We start from the raw sequence: 21166 nt of genomic DNA, 5'->3' as shown, positions 1-21166 counted from the left end.
AAATAAACCCAGCTTCTAAGTACAATCATTTTCATTGCCAGGAGAAGCCTTACTGCAGCAATGCTGGATTACCAGTGTGTATACTTGTTTAGTCTTGTCATACAGCCCTAGCCCAACTCTGCGTAAGTACCACAGTAGTGTTGTGTATGCATCTTTATGCATCGGTACTGAGTAGATTAGAGGTCATGTGACTAAGCAGCAGCTGCCTGGGAAGGGTTACACAGGGAGTATTATAGGACAACACAATGGATGCACAGCCGTCTGGCAGTGCAGGGTTAAGCACCATGCATATTAGTGTTGTCTTCGCAGTCTCCTGGCAACGCTGACATTTCTGAGGGACGTCAGATCCGGGAGAGACCAAGAGATGAACTGAGAGACACCTGTGACAGACAGGGACCAGGGGAACCAGCGAGACAGCTACCTGAGATAGACTGAGGCATAGTGCAGAGAGAGCAGGCGATAAGGTCGCTCTCATCTGAGAAGAGGGGCCGCCACCTAGCAGGCACTCCTTAGGACACCAGGCAGAGGATCCATCAGGGGTTGGCTAATTACCTGCAGGGGCAAGAGATAGTTAGTGAACAAGAGCCAGTTGAAGAATATATAGAAGCAGTACTGACTGACACATATATAGTGGAAATATATTTATGTTCTTAGTCCGAAAGACAGGAATTATTTTTATTATTTTTTTTAATAGAGAGTTATAGAGACGTCTGTTTAAAGACGGAGATATACAAAAGACGTCACATTCAGGGACAGCTGTGTCCAAAAGTAAGACGGTCTTCGAAATGATTCACTGACCTCTGTCTTTAAGAAGAAGAGGGACATCTGAGCAAAGGAGACCTTACCGCGTAATTTCACAGATGGGGAGAGACATCTGCTGTGTCTGAAAGTGGTCATCTGTGTGAGAGAGGTATGGCATAACACCTGTTACACTATGAGAGAGTGATGCGTTCTAGTGTGAGAGGGACCCGGCGAGTGGAGCCGAAGTGAGGCTGTAGACGTTTTCACCTGTGGAGAGACGGAGAGGGGAGAGATGAAAGATCAGACTTTGTGGAACTAATAAGAGATGACAGAGGCAGTTAGAGAAGAAGACAGAAGCAGTATTTGTAACAAGAAGGGTAGTCGGCTGCTAGTGCCTGGGAAGGAGCGAGACAGAGCCGGGCAAACGAGACCCACAGAGAATCACCTTGAGAAACAGAGAGAGAGAATTGGGAGGGGGGAGGGACAGCACCGAAGCAGCAGCAGAGACTTAAAGCACTGTGACCGAGTGTGATAGGGAAGCTGTATGGTGGGAGACGAATCGTGCATGGAGACTGCTAGATGTCACGGACCATGGCTGATGCTGTGGACAGTAGTCTGCTAGAACGCCGAATGTTGATTCTTAGAAAGCCTTGGAGACTACATACAGCTTGAATATGGCAAATGCGTAAGAGCCTGCGAGGAGATCAGGACATATTCTGTTTTTCTCTTCAGGAGGTCCTGAGAGGAGCATTTCCTGGCATGTGCCTCATGGGACTGTCTGAGTCGTCCAGGTTGCCCTCATGTGAGATGCTATGACACTTCCTGCAGCCCTTGGGCAATGAATTCAGATCCAGGTACTCTTTACCCCACTCCAGGGGGCTCCATTCATCAGTCAATAGCAGGGTCCATACATTCTTCATCATCTGATTCAATTTGTTCAGGGGACATAGGACGTGTCCTTTCCTCCAATGTTCGCCGACTGCATGGCGCCCTAAACCGACTGCTAAGTGAGCGGGAGCGGGAGCAGCTTTTGCACTGTTTGCGGCTCTACCATTCTCGCAGAAATGTTTTTGACCTGGTGAGGACATTGCGTCTTATACTACGTCTCGAGGACCAGAGGCAACTGTTCCCCATGCTACGCCTTGTTATCCCACGGTCGGACCAACTCTTATTTGACCAGTACACTTCAGAGGGCCTTTATATAAAGGATTTGTCTCCAGGCTCTTCTGGATTCAGCGGAGTCTTATATGATGGTGTTTCAGCATTTAACACCCCAATATCTGGGACAGCGCCTGCCTTTACCACGCCGATACCTGGCACAAGTCCCACCTTTAGCATCCCAGTAACAGGGACGTCTCCTGCTTTGAGCACTTCCAGACAAGGGACTGCTCCTGCCTTTAGTTCTCCGGTACTAGGGACTGCTCCTGCCTTCAGTTCCCCGGTACTAGGGACTGCTTCTGCCCTTAGTTCCCCAGTACTAGGGACAGCTTCTGCCTTTAGCACTCAAATAATTGGTCCCAGTTTATCAACTGTAGCATCACCCTCTGTGCCACCGTCAGGGTACAGCAACTCCCCAGGTGGTGCTGCCAAATCTGATGTGCGCAAGGTTATCCTTAAAAGAAACAAGAACCAAGAAGGTCTTGGCTTCAGCATCCGGGGTGGTGTGGAACATGGCATCGGCATCTATGTGTCATTGGTTGAACCTGGTTCTTTGGCAGAGGAAGAAGGGCTAAGAGTTGGGGACCAGATTCTAAAAGCAAATGGGCGATCTTTGGACCGGGTCAGCCACAGCGAGGCCGTTAAGGTGAATTATTTTTTATTAATGTATTATTCATGCATGATCCCCAACTTCAGAGGCTCCTATGTTAAGCTATCATGATAACAAGCCAGATAATTCTATCTAAAGTGCAAACAGCATGTGGTGCTAGAAAGTGCTAGATTTTTGCAGAAGGCTCCTGCAATGTCATATATAGGGGGGGTATTTATCAAAGCATGGAGAGAGAAAGTGGAGTGGGGTAAAACACCAACCAATCAGCTCCTGACATTTTTCAAACACAGACTGTATAATGAGAGTTATAAGCTTATTGGTTAGTGCTTTACCTCTCTTCATTTTATTTACTGTATTTATTTGATAAATACCCCCCATAGTGTTTAATGGGAGTAGGAATAACTTGCCATGGTTTTTCTAGAAAAATATAAACTCTATATTGCAAAATACAGTAATCATGCAGAGTTCAACATTCAGTGTAGAACCACCTTACCTATATCAATTAAATTTACATTTTCAACAGTTAACACATTTTTGAAATGTAAGCTGATATACCATCTGTTCTACGATGAAACATTTCCGTGTCTAGATGTAAATCATCCATGATTTGTCTATCCTGAACATGTGTTGTGAGAGAGACATTTTTTTATTGCACACCTTACTTTCCAGCATGGCTATAAGGTTGCTGTTGTTGGTTTCTATTGGCAGTTTCCGTATGACTACGTACAACAGCAAATGCAATGCATATATGTAAATTAAAATATATTGAGAATGTGTATTCTCTGCACACAGTATTGCAGGGTTGCTGGATATATTGTCTGTTTAAGGGTCTATTCTATGACTGTCGGATCCTGTCCGAGAGGATCCGACATTTCAGTATTCAATTAGCGGGCAATTCCAACAGGTTTTGCCCGTTTTCGACAATGCTGGTCCTACTTTTTTTTAAAGTCGTATCAGCATTGTCGAAAAGGGGCCAAAATCCTGTCGGAATTGGCTGCTAATTCGACAAAACACGTGGATCCGCAGCTAATCCGCCCATCCACGTGTTTTTCGACAAGTGCCGTTTTTTCCGACTGTTGGAAAAACGGCACTGTCATTGAATAGGTCAAATGCAAATTCGACTGTCAGAAAAACCGGCACCAATTGAATAGACCCCTTAATTGTCAACAATTCACAGGTACATTTAGAGCAGGGGTGGGCAATTATTTCAGCTGGGGGGCTGCTTAACACTTCCAGTGAATAGTCGAGGTCCACACACAAAATATCTTGTAAATCGGGTCTGAACTGTGCATGCACCGCAGTCCCTACCCCCCTTCCCCTGAACCTATATAGCAGTCCCTACCCCCCTTCCCCCCCTCCCCATAACCTATATAGCAGTCCCTACCCCCCTTCCCTGAACCTATATAGCAGTCCCTACCCCCCTTCCCTGAACCTATGTAGCAGTCCCTCCCTACCCCCCTTCCCCCTCCTCTCTCCTGAACCTATGTAGCAGTCCCTACCCCCCTTCCCCCCCTCCCCATAACCTATATAGCAGTCCCTACCCCCCTTCCCTGAACCTATGTAGCAGTCCCTACCCCCCTTCCCCCTCCTCTCTCCTGAACCTATGTAGCAGTCCCTACCCCCCTTCCCCCCACCTATATAGCAGTTTTTATCTCCCCCCCCCCCCCCCCCCGCCTCCCCTGAACCCATATTGCAGCTTAAGTACAGATCCATTTCAGGTACTGGCTGGGTAGGGGGTTACCTTTTTTTCACAGTGGAAGATGATCCGCTGCCTGATCCCCGCTGCTCGTGCTTCACGGAGTCGCTGCTGCTGCCCGCTGCCCGGAGTCACTGCTGCTGTCCGCTTCCCGGAGTCATTGCTGCTGCCCGCCGCTCCTGCTGTGGCTCCGCCCCCGTGCCGCCCAGCGCATGACATCACAGAGGAAATCCCGGTCAACAGATCCTGTGACGTGACCGGGATTTCCTCAGCGGCGCCGCGTCTGGCAGCAGTGTAGCGCAATGACAAGCGGCTCAGCCAGTCGGGCCGCTTGTCATTGCACACTGATGGGAGACAGCGAGCCAGGCAGGATCGGTTCGCGGGCCGCATGTTGCCCACCCCTGATTTAGAGGAATAAGATATGTATTTTGTAATAAACTGTAAGAAAACCTTAAAAAGTTGAAGGTAAAAACATTTGTAAATTGTACCTGTCATAAAAAGAATAGAGTTTGCAGGATACTGAAATATGTCCAATATATTCATTGTAATGTAGGACTAAAAATGTGTAAATTCACATAGTCTGTTCCAGCCGCTTATTCCTCCTGAAACACAATCTAAGCCGCTCCTCAAACACTGATGCGTTTCGTCATTTTTCTGACATCATCGGTAGATGCACAGTTGAGACAAAACCTTTTGGAAACTGAACCAGTATTCTTGAGAACTTCGCAAGGAAATAATGAGTGCACTGGATCAGTGGCGGATTTTACCTATGGGCTGCAGGACTGCAGCCCTCTCCAAGTGAAATCTGCCACCCATCTCTGTGTTCGTGGAGCCAGATGCAACCTGTGATTGCACTGGCTTCCCTGTGACTTCCTATTGGAAGCCCTACCTGCCAGTCACAGACACACAAGGCAGTACCATTGGGAGGTGTTTCCTCCCTCCGTGACTGCCAGACTGGGCTGTGATAGGCAGAGAGCTAGCTTCCTGTAGGAAGCAACTTCCTGCCGTTCACACAGCCCAATACGGCTTCTATGGGTTTCAGCCGGTGCAGTCCATAGAAGCTGGGGGTTTGCGCATGCGCAGCCACACCGCAGCGTCTGCGCATGTGCCGGTCCTATTGCGCCAGTGCCAGGACCTGGGGATCCATATCTCCTCTCCTCCGCAGACTGGGGGTAGTGTCTGCATTGCAAATAAGATCCATAATTTAAAGTAAAAGATGCCATGCTACACCTCTGGGAGCGGGACATATCGTGCCGTAGGGCATCTTGCAACGTAGGGTGTACTGACGCTAGATGTAGGAGGACAAATCTATAGACTTTAATCAGAGGCGTCTCCGGGTGTGGTGACAACTCTGTACTATTAGACCCCCACCCTCTGGCCGCCGGAGCTGCGGGCGCCCGAAAAGGGGGCATGGCCTAATTTAAAATGGGCGTGACCTCACTGATCTTTTCTGCTTTGCTCCGGGGGCATGTCCAGCTTCCCCGAAGATGCTGGCTGCCCCTCGGAGACTGGACTGTGTGCTGGCTCTTATCTGTGACAGGAGCCGAGTGCTGCAGGAGATTATCTCACAGCAGCACTCGGCTCCTGTCACTGCAAAAGAGCTGGCACTTTGGTGTCACTCCTTCCGAGGGGGACACCCGGGTGCGGGCCGCACCCGCCTTCTGACGCCACTGCTTTAATGCAAACCTGGTGCAACCTAATACTTCACAGATTGGTACACCAGTTATTCAGGTATAAAAAAATGGCCTCTTGTCCGCAGTCCTGTCAGTTATTCACAGGATACTGGCATTCGGCATCCCGGCAGTCGGAATGCCGACGCTGTAGTCACTACACCAGCGCTGGCATCCAGACATGGATCGAAATGCCAACACCGGGATCCCGAACGCTGGAATCCCGATCGAGATCTGCCAGGACTCCTCATTGCTAAGCTGCGTGTAGTGGTGGTGGCGGGTGGGTCTGTTAGGTTTAGGCTGTGTGTGTATGGGGGGGGTTAGGGTTAGGCTGCGGGGAGGGGGGGTTAGTCACCCCCGGGGAGGGTTAGGTTGCAGGGGGTTATGGTTAGGCTGCGGGAACGGGGGGTTGGGGGGGGGGGGAGTACATACTTATTCGACCTCTGTCGGGATTCTCTACTTTGGGATGCCAGTGCATATGACCGCCGCCATCCCATATGCCAGGATATCGTATGTATCCGATGGTCACCCCTGATGAGTATTATAGTCATACAATCCCCACCTTCAAGAAACCCAACAGGTTCTGCTTGAAGATTATATGGGGTTATTTATTGCAGAAAAGTCATTAATACTGCTTGACTTGTCCAATAATTGGGATGCAGTTACATTGCCGGCAATCGGGATCCCAGCGGTAAGGATACCGACGCCGGAATCCCGACAGCTGACAATACCGACAGCCAGAATCCTGGCGCACAGGGGCTATTCCCACTCGTGGGTGTCCACGACACCCATAAAGTGGTAACTGAACCTGTGGTGAGCGCAGCGAGCCCGTAAGGGGACTCTTTGCTCTCGCCCCGCTGCTGGCATACTGACGGCCGGGATGCCATTGTCAGTAATTCCTACTATACCCCAGTAAGGGTCCAGTGTATTATTAATAGAGATGAGCGGGTTCGGATTTAACACCAGAATTAACGCCAGTTCAGTTTTATCCGGATTTTTTCTATTGGCTATCCAAAACACGTGACACCCGTGAGCCAATAAGATGCCGTTTTGAGAACCGAGTAAATCCGAGTAAAACCGAACCCGCTCATCTCTAATTATTAAAAATGTCCTTTACCTGATGGGGTACTTGACAACTTCCACAGTCTCTCATCTTAACATGAGTCACCACCTACTGTAATTTTTCTCATTATTTCTATCTCCTGGATTTGAAATGTTTCTATTTAGGATCGAAACAAAATTCTATGTAATGGCATAAAAGGGGGATTGGGGTCATAGCTGTGAGTCGTCAACTCCAGACATTGGATTTTTTACTTTTTAAGCCGTATACTTTGGGTAATTATCTTGCTTTAGAGTAGCAATAGTTTTCTTGTGATAGTGTGCAGTGTAGATCTGGTGTGGAGGCCAGAAATGAATCTTCCTTTGCTTGGTATGAGATAAATCCTTGATTTTTCTGTGTGTTTTCTTCACAGTGTACAGACAATGGGCTCGGATGTAATGAAGTTGGCCGGAGGTGCGGGTTCCCTGCCGAATTCTGACTTTTATTTTTTTAAAGTGGTAATCATGTATAAGGCAAAACCATGCTTTGTAAATGATTGACGCTTTAAAAACATCCAAATTCGGAAGAAACCCGCACCTCCGGCCTACTCAGACTTCATTACATCTGGCCCTATATTGTCCCTTGAAACCCTGGTATAATGGCTAAAGGCCTCTTGGTGGCTTCCCTGCTGAGATCCCTTCTCACACAGATGGTCAGTTTTGGAGGTCATCCTATTCTGGGATAATTCTAAGTTGTGCCATATTCTTTCACTTTCTTCATGATGGACTTGATAGTGCTTCGGAGGACATTAGACGTTTAGAAAAATCTTCTTATATCCTACCTTTGATTTTGGCATTTTATTAACCTTTTCTTTCATTTGATTTTAATGTTCTGTAACGTTCATGATGCGGCTTGTTTGGAAAAGCAGTCACCAGTGCAGGCGCTCTCACAGACAGGTGTATTTATTTTGAAATCAACCAAAACACGTTAATTGTACACAGGTGAGCTCCAATCAATGATTTATACAACCTGTGACGATAACTGATTGCACCAGGTTTATTTAGCGCCAGCTTAGCAAAATGAGTTAATACTTATGTAATCATTTTTTTTTTCTTTAGTTGTAATTGCGTATATGAATATTCTAACCAATTAATTCATTTTAATTCCGTGATGTAAGAAAACTAAAATTTTATAAATGCCAAAGGATTGGATCCTTAAAGTCACTGTAGATGAATTGACAGATGCCACCTGTTTTTGAATCCAGATCCTCTCTGTCATATTCTTTTCTTGATCTGGATGCAATTCTTACTGTATTCCTGTATACTTGTTGTATATATTGTGAGCCTGTAGATCTACATCCTCTAAGACAGTATTACATCATGCATCGCAACGTTCCCAATGTGGATGGGACAATCCCTGCTTTCTGCCACATTACTACAGTTCCATGTATGTATGGGGGCCTTTAAGCTTCTAAAATACAAATGTAATATATGCAAAAGCGTACCTGGAGTCTTGCGTCTGTCCGGTGGTGGCCCGTCCAGTCGTCCAATTCTTGCTGGTGCTAAGTCTACCGGGACCTGCGTAGAACACCTGTATAGGACCTGGGCAGAAGGACGGAGATACCCCAGTACAGACAACACCCCCAAGTGTGTAAGGACCACTACAGTGGGATACGGTAACAAAGGTTTATTGTACCACTTACGTAACGTGAGCTACTAGTCAGTATATTTAGCACATTTCGGTAAGGCACATTACTAAATAATACAGGTCATTTGCATAATGAAACAGTCATAACCACATAAGTACTTTCGAAATTTCAATACCTAAACTGGCCTTTAAGAGAAAAAAAGAAGGTTCGGGAATGTTCAAACAGTATAGTAGTAGGCTACTAGGCAACACTATAGTCTCTTTAAAGGGAAGTCTCTGGCCCTACACAAAATCCGTAGAAGTCCACATATGGATTCGCACAGCGAAGCAACTGAAGGCAGGTATGTCTGCTCGCCGTCTGGTGGGGCTGATACGTCCGGCACACAATACACAGTTCTGACTGCTTTCCGGGGATCACTTCCCTTAACACAACTTGGCAAGGGGGAAGGGCGTATAACAACTGGGGTGCAGCGTAGTGGTACTGCTCCTTTGGGTCAGTGCGTCTCTTTGAGGCGGTGGCTTAGGTAGCAACTTAGGGGTCGCCCGGGTTGAGGTACAGTGTGGTTTTAGAGTGCGGTCGGGAGTAAGGCTCCCATATCTGTGGAAGTGCGTAGATAGTTAGCTGGGGTTAGAGTAGAGGGGGGGAAGATGCCTCAGTTCCCCTACTAAGCGTCCCCTGGCGTAAGGAGTGTGTGGGGGGATGCAGTGTGAGGAGTACCTGTCTCCAGCCTCTGCCTCCGTGGAGTTCAGTATGGCAATGGTGGGGGCTCCGGGCGGTTCTTCCTCCTGTCGGGGCCGCAGCTCTACTCGTGTGCTACACAGCGCGCACTCCCTCGTCTCTTCCCCGTTGTGACTCTCAGCTCCTTGGTGGCGGCCAGCGGCAGCTCATTCCCGGCGCCCAGCAGCAGCGCGTCTTCTCCGCCCGGCGGCCGGGCGTGACGTCACTCAGCGGCGCCCTCGCTTGTGCGGCGATTCCCCGGCTGCTGACAGTAGCGGTCCCGCTCGTCTCTGTCCGCGACTCTCTCCGCCCGGGGGGGTCTGAGGCGCGCCCCGCTGCTCAGTTCGTCTCCTGTCTCGTCCCGGACCTCTCTTCTTGGCGCCAGTCCCGCCTACCTTCTCCCGCTCTGCGGGCAGCCAATCCCCGCATTTCTCTTAGTTAGGAGGCACTGGGTCCTAGTGCCCTCCAGCTAGCCCTGCGGCCAGATGCGGTTGCCTAGCAACCAGCCGACCAGACACATTAACCCCTGCAGTCCCTGGTGGGTTAAGGGATCCAGCAGTGGCTGGGACAGATACTGGGCATCACACAAAGGGGTGGTGTTTTCCATAGCAACCAATCAGGTCTGCCTATCATTTTCTAGGATGCAATAGAGAAATGGTAACTAGAATCTGATTTGTTGCAATAGACAACAAAGCAACGTTTATTTTTATTTTTTTATAAGCTTTTGTGAATCTACCCCTAGAGCTCCAAAATGAAATTCTGCTCAGAGTCCAAATGAGCTGCCATGTTTCTTTCCTCTCTCAGGGGTCTCTGTACTATGGGGGTAATTCTGAGTTGATCGCAGCAGGAATTTTGTTAGCAGTTGGGCAAAACCATGGTGGTCATTCAGAGTTGTTCGCTCGCTAGCAGATTTTAGCAGCATTGCACACGCTAAGCCACCGCCCTCTGGGAGTGTATCTTAGCTTAGCAGAATTGCGAACGAAAGATTAGCAGAATTGCGAATAGAAAATTCTTAGCAGTTTCTGAGCAGCTCGAGACTTACTCCTACACTGCGATCAGTTCAGTCAGTTTCGTTCCTGGTTTGACGTCACAAACACGCCCTGCGTTCGGCCAGCCACTCCCCCGTTTCTCCAGACACTCCCGCGTTTTATCACGGCACGCCTGCGTTTTTCCGCACAGTCCCAGAAATTGGTCAGTTTCCGCCCAGAAACACCCACTTCCTGTCAATCACACTCCGATCACTTCAACGATGAAAATTCTTCGTTCGGACGTGAGTAAATCTACTAAGCATTTTCACTTTAATCGCTCCGTTGCGAAAATTGGCAACGAGCGAACAACTCGGAATGACCCCCCATGTGCACTGCAGGGGAGGCAGATATAACATGTGCAGAGAGTGTTAGATTTGGGTGGGTTATTTTGTTTCTGTGCAGGGTAAATACTGGCTGCTTTATTTTAAACTGCAAATTAGATTGCAGATTGAACACACCACACCCAAATTTTAAGGCCCATATAGACGGGCCGATGCGGGGAGAGATGTGCACACATCTCTCCCGCCGCTCAGCACAGTGCGATCTGTGCTGAGCGTGCGGGAGGAGACGGGGGGCCGGTCACTTCACCCAGTGAAGTGAGCGACCCGCTAGATTGGCCTGCACGGCAGGCCAATCTAGCAGCAACGATAGCGATGCGCCGGGCTGCGCATCGCTATCGCTGTAAGGGGTACACACGGAGCGATCAGGCTTATATTCTAAGCAATCTAGTCAGATTGCTTAGAATATCGCTCCGTGAGTTAAATGGGGAAAAAATCATCAGTTAAGTGGTTAAAATGAGTGGTTTGATACTGAACTCTCCAAACATAAATGAAGATAGCCCTAGCTGCCAGATATATTTTACTGGCGTTTCTACATAATTTAATGTCACTCGTATTTTATGTGACACCTAAATGTCTCTGTTACAGGTGGACATATAATGTGTCCCTATGTTATTGCGGCAGATACCAAGATCCTATTTATTATAGTAAGATAAGCAGCTAACAAAATTATTCATCACATTTTTAAATGATTTTCTAAAAGTAACACGTTTCCAAGCAGTCATATATTACCAGAACTAATATATGTGACTACAGTAATAAAAAAAAAAAAAAAAAAAAAAAGAGAAGACATTATTAAAATGATTTATTGGTCCCGCAGCATGCTCCATCTGGGCATCATGCCGAAACGTAATAATAACCGCTCCTCCACACATGAAGGATATTTTTTAGGCTTAGTTCTAATTTAAACTTGCTGGACACCTAAATTAAGCTAGCTTGTTATACAGTGTACAGTACTGAGCTCACCGTTGGTTCCCTACATATTGCAAAACTCCCCCCCCCCCCCTTTTCTGGTGTCATTGCCACTGTGCATAAATACCTGACTTCTCGGTTGGTGTTTCACCCTGTGCTTCAACGCGGGTGGTCTTCAGATTGCCGGCTGTCGGGATCCCGGTGCACAGTATACCGGCGCCGGAATCCCGACAGCTGGCATACCGACACCTTTTCTCCCTCTTGGGGGTCCATGACCCCCCTGGAAGGAAAATAGATAGCGTGGCGAGCGCAGCGAGTCCGCAAGCGGCTCATTTGCGCTCGCCCTGCTGTCGGTATGCCGGCGGTCGGGATTCGCAGCGTGGCGAGCGCAGCGAGCCCGCAAAGGGCTCATTTGCGCTCGCCCAGCTGTCGGTATGCCAGTGGTCGGGATTCGCAGCATGGCGAGCGCAGCGATCCCGCAAGGGGCTCATATGCGCTCGCCAAGCTGTCGGTATGCCGGCGGTTGGGATTCCAGCGCCAGTATGCTGGCCGTCGGGAGCCAGGCCGCCGGCATACCCTACTACACCCCTTCAACGCTACCCACCTGCATGTACTAAGAATTGCAGGTTATACTTATATATAAACCAACTTGTACATACAGTATACAGTATTTCTCACCCTTGAATTATATAAAATGAATATAGGACTAAAGAGTCATGCGTACATTGCACCCTGACGATTACCGGGTCAGTGCGCAAGCGTATGGCCCTTCTAAGCGTGCTGCATGGGCCCGGAAATTTAATTGCATTGCAGAGATGCAAATGCCTCTGCCTGATTGACAGGCAGAGGCGTTCACGGGGCGGTCAGGAGCGCGGACGCGGCGCTGATGGAAATGTGGGCAGGTCTGGGCTGTTTTTGGTGTGACTGCGCAACATCACACGCAGCTACTGCGAGAAAAAAACATGGCGATCGTGCTTCTTTCTTCGTATCCAGGCTGCGCAGGCAGGGGACTACACTAATTTTGCCAAGTCTGCAATCACAATTGATCACATCAAGCCAGCACAAGCCAACTGCCCCAGGGCATCGCTACTACCATGCTGGGCTGCCGTGCCAGCATTAGAGTGTCAGCAGTTGCAGTTTTGCTAAATAACTGCAACTGATGCTGAATAAGGTCCAATGGTCCATATGGAGAATTATACATATGGAGATACGACCGCGTGTCTGGCTTTGTACAAATCCTCATCATTAGTGATCGCTAGCAACTGCACCATACAAGGTTTAAAAGACCCTGCTCCAAAGAGGCGGGTGGTGTATATTATATAGATGATCACAATGTTGACATTCATTAGGTCAGCATGACAATGTCTACATGGTCGCTTTGTCGTCATTGACCAAGTCAGTGGCCAGAATATCGACACTGACTAATACTGATATAACAATGTTTCTTTTAGTGTAATTCTATACTTAATAATAACCCTAATGCTAACCCCAAACCTATCCCTAACCCTATAGCTAACATTAATAGTAACCCCAACCCTAGCCCTATTGCTAATCCTAACCCTAACACTAACCCCAAACCTAGCCCTAACCCTATCGCTAACCCAAATAGTAGCCCCAACTGTAGCTCTAATGCTAACCCAAATGGTAACCCTAACACTAACCCTAATGGTAACCCTAACCATAATACTAACCCAAACATAGCCCTAATGCTAACCCTAATGGTAATCCCAGCCCTAATGCTAATCCTAAAGGTAACCCTGACACTAACCCTAGCTCTAAGACTAACCCTAAGGTTAACCCTAACCCTAGCCCTAACGCTAACCCAAAACCTAGCCCTAACCCTATTGCTAACCCTAATGGTAAGCCCAGTCCTAGCCCTAATGGTAACCGAAACCCTAATACTAACCCTAAACATAGCCCTGACGCTAACCCGAAACATACAGTAGTCCTCACCCCAACACTAACCCCAAACATGACCCTTAATATGACTCCAACCCTACCCCTATTGCTAACCCTTATGGTAGCCCTAACACTAACCCTAGCATTTAACCCAAACCTAGCCCTAACTGTAACACTAACCCCAAAATAACCCTATCGCTAACCTCTAATACTAACCCCAACCCTAGCCCTAATGCTAACCCTAATTGTAACCCCAACCCTAACACTAATACTAACTCTAAACATAGTCCTAAGTAACCCTAGCGCTACCCCTTACCCTAATGGTAACCGTAAGACTAATGGAAATGTTAACTTTATGACAATGTCAACATCTCATATGTTGACATTCAATCAATGTTGGCAATTCACAGGTGTTGCCATTTTAACCATGTAGTCATAATGAATGTCGACCTCCTGGTGTCGACATTTTGATTGGTGATTTACTGACTGCATACCAATTGGCGTATTTTCACCTCCATCCTGGTCGCCGTAACTGGTGTTTTGTATGAACCAACCCTCCCTGAATTTTGCCTCTGTCACACTCCAGTGCCGCACAGCTCTGTATAGCCCATACATGTCTGTGCACTTTTTTAGCGCGTGCGCAAATATAATCAAGCATACTCCATAAATACAGGTGCGCGTTCAGCTCTGTATCAAACCATATAGGTACAGGAGAGAAGGTGTCCTCTGGCTCGGAGTAGCAATCAGTGCTGAGGAATGGGACACTTGTGATGATCTAATTTCGTCTCTAGCCAATGACAACAAAGCATGTTCCCCACTTCTTCCTGTCCAGTTACTGTATTGGTTATACAATGGCTGGAAGAAGGCTGTGATTAGACATGATGGTAGGGAGCAGTGGTGTAAGTAGAATTTTTCTTAGTGGTACTGATAGGAAAAATGGGTGTGGTCACATGTCATGAGGAGCCATGGTCACACAAAAGTAGGGGAGTGGCTACATGACAATAGGGGCATGGCCACATTATGCCACACACCGTAATGCCCCTTACACATTATGCCAAACACCGTAATGCCCATTACGCACTATGCCACACACTATAATGCCCATTACACATTATGCCACACAATGTAATACTTATTACACATTATGCCACACACCGTAATGCCCATTACACATTATGCCACACACCGTAATACTTATTACACATTATGCCACACACCGTAAGCCCATTACACAATATGCCAGACACCGTAATGCCTATTACATATTCTACCACACACAGTAATGCCTGTTATATATTATACCACACACAGTTATGCCACTAACACCATTTTATGTCCCACACACAAAAATGCCCCTTATAAATTATGCCCCACAGTAAGGCTTTTTGCACCTTCTCCTGGCAGTGTCAGTGTTCCTGGCACTTCTGAGTAAAGCTATACATGCAGAGGCGTAATTATAAATTCCCCCCCCCCCCCATGGCATTTTAATGCCGCTTACACGCATAATGCCCCCTGTAGTGCCGCTTACACGCAGATTGCTCCCTGCAGTGCTGCTAACACACATAATACCCTCCTGTAGTGCCACTTACACACACAATGCCCCCTGCTGTGCTGCTTACTTACATAATGGCCCAGTAGTGTCACCTACACACATAATGCCCCCTGCAGTGCCGCTTACACACCTAATGCTTCTAGTAGGACTTACCGCCCTACATGCTCATCACCAGGGGTTTCTTGCTCGTTGCCAGGGGTTGCATGCTCATTGCGGACAGGAACCCTATGCCTTGCAGCAACGGCGGTGGGCTGGTGGTACGCAATGGTACTCCATACCACCCCGTACCACCCTACTTTCAGCACTGGTAGGGAGCCACTCTATGTACTTGTACCTGACTGCTACATAAGGAAAGTGCAAGATATCTGATGGTGGCCGTACACACAAAAGTTGATACAAAGTTGATACAAACTGACCCTCTAATTATTACCTATGTAACACTCAAGACATAGCTGCTGATTATTACTAATGTGACACTTTTTAACACTTAAACCTCTCCCTAGTGTGATGCCTTCGGGGCGGTTGGCTTGTGCTGGCTTGGGGGGTCCCGTGTCCTGGACTTAAACCTTAGTGTTAGGGACCCACCAGATGAGATCACCTGGTCGCGGTTGGTGGGCTCATATTTTTGTCCAAAATTACGCTAAGCACCTCAAATTTACTCTATGTTATATTGCAGAGTTTATTATAATTATTCTGAATAACATGGTTTAGTATGTAGAGTGTGCACTTGCATTTTCTCCTTTTTTCTGTGTGGAACTACAAGTTTTTCAGCACGGTAACACCTCTCATCAGAGTAGATTTACTAAGATGGGAGTTCTATTTAAAATGGGATGTTACCTATAGCAACCGATCAAATCCTACTTCTCATTTATCTAGCACCTTCTAGAAAATAATACCTGGAATCTGATTGGTTGCTATGGCCAACATCCCATCTTAAATAGAACTCCCATCTTAGTAATTTTACCCCATCATGTTTAGAATAAGGGTGTGCAATCCAAGACCCCCATCCCCCACCCCCTCTCTACATATTGGCAATGAATAAGATACCTCTCAATAAGGTCTTCAATCAAACAAGATAATACTTGAGTAAAATCTAATTAATGCATATTGTGGATTCTCCTTTACTATCTATAGATTACAAGGTAGCTGGAGCACAGGTGCTAGGAGCTGTATTCAATGTTCATATTATCAATGCAAAGCAAAATAACCTAATATTATGGACACACGTGCGTTTGGCGCAGCTTATAGCACTCCTTTTCTTCCCTAAAATGATCAAATTACGGTGAAGAGGTCTGTAGACTGGGAAAGTAGCCTCCTGTGATAATCTGTAGTGTATGAGCCAGCTGAGCCGTACTTGTCCTCAGCCAATAAATGATTAGGTTTAGAATTATACTGGAATATAGATGCTCGTGTCATTCCCTCCGGTGTCTATTGGTAGTGACAATACCCTGACTATCATCCGTAGAGCGCTCGGGTCTCATGGGACGGCGCTCTGGAAAGCGCTGTGTAATATGGTCGGGCCGTATAAATAAATTCTAATAATAATAGCATGTTGCATTCTGATAATGTGACATTTATCTTACTCTGTCACTTGCATTTTGGGCCCGATTCTGAGAGGGAGTAAAACAAAACAGAGCAAGTAACTGTGCACCTGTACAGAGCATGCTGCAATGTAAGGGATGCAAATATATATTTATAGGTATATACATTTTGTAACATGCACGGGGTCTGATTCTGGAAAGCGGCTGTGCAATACCGAACAAATAAAATTTAAATGCGGCAGGAGGCATCTGTAAGAGGGTAGATGCCTCCTGAATGCATTTGCGAGATCAGATCTAGAATCAGAATCTGCTTTATTGGCCAGGTATACTTGCGTATACTAGGAATTTGTCTTTGGTTTGCTATACAACAGCCAAGTAGGTAACAGATAAGCAGGTGGTGGGCGGGGGCCAAGTAAAGTCATACAGAGAGATTCCAGTGCCTCTTCCGGAGACGCAGCATCGGATCACCAGTGCGACCATCGGTCGCCGATGGTTGCAGCAATTGGCCAGGCTGCATATGCCGAAGCTTACCCAGCTTGGCCATTGGAACCGTTCAGTCGGTTGCAGGAAGGCTGCGTCTGACGACGCAGGCCCTGGACCTGGCACACCTACAAAGTTGGGGCACCACACCCCCGTTTTGAAAAATGGACCTGTTCGTCAGGGCCGTAACTAGGGTTGTGCTGTGGGGGCACCGCACATAGCGCTGCAGGGTAGGGGGCGCTGTTGGCGGCACTTGTCAGTTATCTGTTTTAACTACTTTCACTTGCAGAAGCCCAGCATCTCCTGACCACCTCTGTCTCCTACCCTGTTATCTTCTGTCACTAATACAACATTCATGATCTCAACTTGAGATTTCTTTGTTATTCAGTCACACTGTCCTTTATTACATTTCAAAATACTGACATATCCGGGATACAAACCCATTGCCTCTGGCATTGCAGCCAGACAATCTATTCATTGAGCTATCTGTCCTTGCATAGCATGGGAGATAATTCTAAGATAGAGAATTCTAACTATTTAAAGCTTACCTTGTACTCTGTGAAAAAATTATCAGCATTGCGGCTGAGCAGATCTATGTAGTGTGTGGCTGCAAGAGATTGGATGTGTGGCTGCACACTACATAGATCTGCTCAATTGCAATGATGATTATTTTTTTACTAAGGGCCTAATGCAGATCTGATCATAGATATGCTAAATGTAATAAATATTAAGCCCACCCCACTATTCACCCCTCCCCCGTATATTAAACACTCCCTAGCACTCTGGAAGTCATGTACCATGTCCCATTTATTCAGCCCAACACCTCCCTTCTACAATTTTGTTGTCTCCCTCCCGCCCCATCTCACTAAACCTACCAAACCCCTTCCCCCATCCATGCAGTAAAGGAGTAATTAGCAGAAATGACTGCTCTAGGTCCTGCATGCTGAGCGGACGATAGAACATCCCCTAACGCCTACGTGACATCACAGCCGCCGCCGGTAGCACACCCCACCGCTGGAGGATGGGTAGGGGTCCCAGTGCATTACTTTGCCCAGGGGCCTACACTGCTGTTAAAATGGACCTGCTTCGGGACGATCTTTGGGCCTGATTCAGAGTCAGATGCGGTATCGATGTTGTATGCAAATGTCCGATGTTTTAATCCTGTGCAAGCATCCTGAGTCGCGCAGTGCATGCATCCTGACCAGCGGCGTTTCTAGAGAGGAGGGGACCGGTGTGCAGTCTCCGTGTGTGGGCTCCCTCCTCTCCTGTAGCCGTCACCGCCGCTGCTAGCTCTCTCAGCGCTGAGACCCTGGCACAGTGCCAGAGTCTACAGCGTATGCACAGGACACGGAAAAATGTCCGCCGCGCCATTTTTCTGGAGTCCTGCGCATGCGCTGTAGACTCTGACACTGTGCCAGAGTCTCTAGCGCTCAGTGCGATAGCAGCGGCGGTGGCGGCTACAGGAGAGGAGGGGCCCACACACAGTCACCGATGGACGCCGCAAAGGTGAGTATAGAAGAAATGGGTGCAGTGTGTGCGGTGCGGGCCCCCTCAGGACCCAGGGGCCCGTCTGCACCCATTATAGATACGCCAGTGGTCCTGATTATCTGTGTACAGCGACACGGCACCAAATCGGATGCACAGTCTGAGAATTTTAGTAGGGATTCCTGGCATGTAACGGGGGTGGTGAAGGTGTTGCGGGCATGTCGCTGAAAGCGTTGGTGTTCGAAGACGCACAGCCGCTTTCACAGGAGGCTATACTCATTCAGGGGGAGATGTACTAAGCCTTGGAGAGAGTCAGGAGCTGATTGGCTGATAATTTATCTCTCTCCACTTTATCTCTCTCCAAGGATTAGTACAGTATATCTGCCCCTCAGAGTGAAAAACTACACCTGCCTAGTTTCGATGGTGCGACAGATGGTGCGTCTAAGTACACACAGTGACGGAAAGTGCGCATCCTAGTTGTTGAAAAATTGAATGCGGCATTAGTAGAACGATGTTGACGAAACTGCGACATAAAACACAGACCCATTGAGTTCTATTAGAAAATGTTTGTTGTGTATATATGTGAACTACACATTTTTTAAATCTTACTTTGTCGTGACAATATTAAACTATTATGGGCCATTGGTACAGCTAGGTAATAAAATGTTATTGTTCTACGAGATAAACCGCAGTTTAAGCTTGTCCAAAATTGGGCAAATCCAGTGGAAATAAAAACATATATTATTACACTATTTCATATTGTTCTGTGTTGAACACTACTTTTTCTATTGCTTTTTATTTGGGAAATGAATTAGCAGCTTCACATTCCCGCTATTAGATGAAGTCATAGCTGTTATAATGTTGGATGGAGTTACGGTCTTGTGTCGAGTCTGAAAGTTGCCTTAAACTCCCATAAACAACAAAACAATGGCATTAATGGGCATCTATGATCCACAGAAGAGCACAATCGCAGCAAAAATGTACCGAGCTTTACAGAGGAAGCATATGGACTGCGGGCACAGATACCAGTGGCTGTAGGGGCACAAACATGTTTTACCCTCTGCTGGGAGGTAGTTGGGTGGATCAAGGTTGTTCATTGCTAAATGCAGGTGTCGAAGTACAAAAATTAGGTATAATTTAGTGGGGCAAGGAATTCCTGTGTTATTTCCTCATCCCTACTCCTAGTTACCGGATGCTGTATACCTCCATGATTGTGTAGCCCAGTGGCGCATGCATGGAGGGTTTCTCAGTGCCCAGAAACCCCCCCAACTGTCCACAATCGGAGCCCTGCCCCTCGTGGCGTAATGCCGTGATTTGTGGGTATTGCTAGGGGTGGCTTACCCCCCCCCCCCCCCTTCCCCCCATCCCCACAGTATTTTTTTATAGATTGTAAATCACATGTGTACCAAGTTTGGTGTAGATTGTTCCAGGCGTTCCATAGTTATGCCCAAAAACTATGGATTTTTACATGTCACCCCCTTCCCACCCTCACCCCTAGTGGTGCTATGGGTGTCTTACCCCCCACAGTACCACAGTATTTGTTTCCAGATTGTAGGTCATGTGTGTACCAAGTTCGGTGTAAATTGCTCCAGGCATTCCAGAGTGATGCTGGAACATATATACAAACACACATAGATCCAATTTAATATATATATATATATATATATATATATATGCATGTTACAACCTGAGAGACAACCTTTCCAGTGTCTCTCATTGAGGAAATTCCAATTGTGGGTGCATTTTGAGCGTTGTAATAAAGATCTTCATAGCCACAAAGATGGCATGTGTAATAAAGAAAAGTCCTAATGCCCCCACTTTTGATTAACTAAACACATAACTTAAACTGAATCTACCTGGATTGTAGGAGAAAAACGTAAAAGTTTTTCAAAAAGTGGGACAATCCTAAAGTGGGAGAAGATTATCCCTGCTGGTAATAACATTTGGCATCAATGGCTTTCACATGTATTTACATCATACTGACAACTCTCCGAGGAAGGTTCGGGAGAGTCCTGTATATATAGGGGGGCTCTCCAGCCTGACTAACAGGTTTGCCCAGTCTCCCTCTGGCCCAGTTGGATGAGGCGACTCGCATTGAATTGCATCATACTAGCTCCGCCCATCGCTGTAAAATGCCACAAATTGGGTCTTTAAATAGCATTAGGGAGCCATAATATGAAATGCGAAGAATCTCAGCTTTTAATAGTCAGGGACGGGGCCACTACAACACAAACGCAGTTACCATGCCCCCCACCCATCGGAGAGAGTTTCGGGACTCTTCCAGCAATGCTTTGCATAGGGAAAGCTATTTAACAAGTATCTATTCTGTTGTAACAGATCAAAAGTATTTACTAAATGCTTCATTATTTGCTTTAAGCATTTTTTTTATGATGAACATTTTTAAAATATTTATTTTCATTCAATATTTTATATATCTATTTAGAATTTTTTTTTCTTCTTCTACATTAGTGGAACTGAAAGCCCAAACTTGAACACTCATGGCCGTATTCATGTTTGTACGCAATGCGATGTTCACGCAACTGAGCAATTATCGGTATGTTGTGCATGCACCGTAGTCTCACTCGGGGAGCCGATGGTCCTCGTTATTGTGTCAGTGTTGCGTATGTGTACACAGTTGCTGAGGATTTTGTG

The 21166-nt window shown here is 47.0% G+C and overlaps 1 protein-coding gene across 3 annotated transcripts in view; it reads left to right on the top strand.

Annotated features, from left to right (window-relative positions):
• Nucleotides 1–324: 324 nt before the first annotated feature.
• Nucleotides 325–21166, top strand: part of WHRN (whirlin) — a 216100-nt gene continuing 195258 nt past the window's right edge. The window contains exons 1-2 of one of the 3 annotated variants that reach the window (XM_063936429.1): nt 325–910; nt 1474–2545. In XM_063936429.1, the coding sequence (XP_063792499.1) occupies nt 1580–2545 (966 nt within the window). In that variant the 5' untranslated portion in view covers nt 325–910; nt 1474–1579. Of the gene's footprint in view, nt 2546–21166 lie in introns of all 3 variants that reach the window. The other 2 variants (XM_063936428.1, XM_063936430.1) reach the window with 2 other exon arrangements.

This window comes from Pseudophryne corroboree, chromosome 8 (genome assembly GCF_028390025.1).
Source record: "Pseudophryne corroboree isolate aPseCor3 chromosome 8, aPseCor3.hap2, whole genome shotgun sequence".
Taxonomy (NCBI): Eukaryota; Metazoa; Chordata; class Amphibia; order Anura; family Myobatrachidae; genus Pseudophryne; species Pseudophryne corroboree.
Note: the sequence above shows the minus strand (reverse complement) of the source record. Positions and strands in the feature narration are given on the sequence as shown.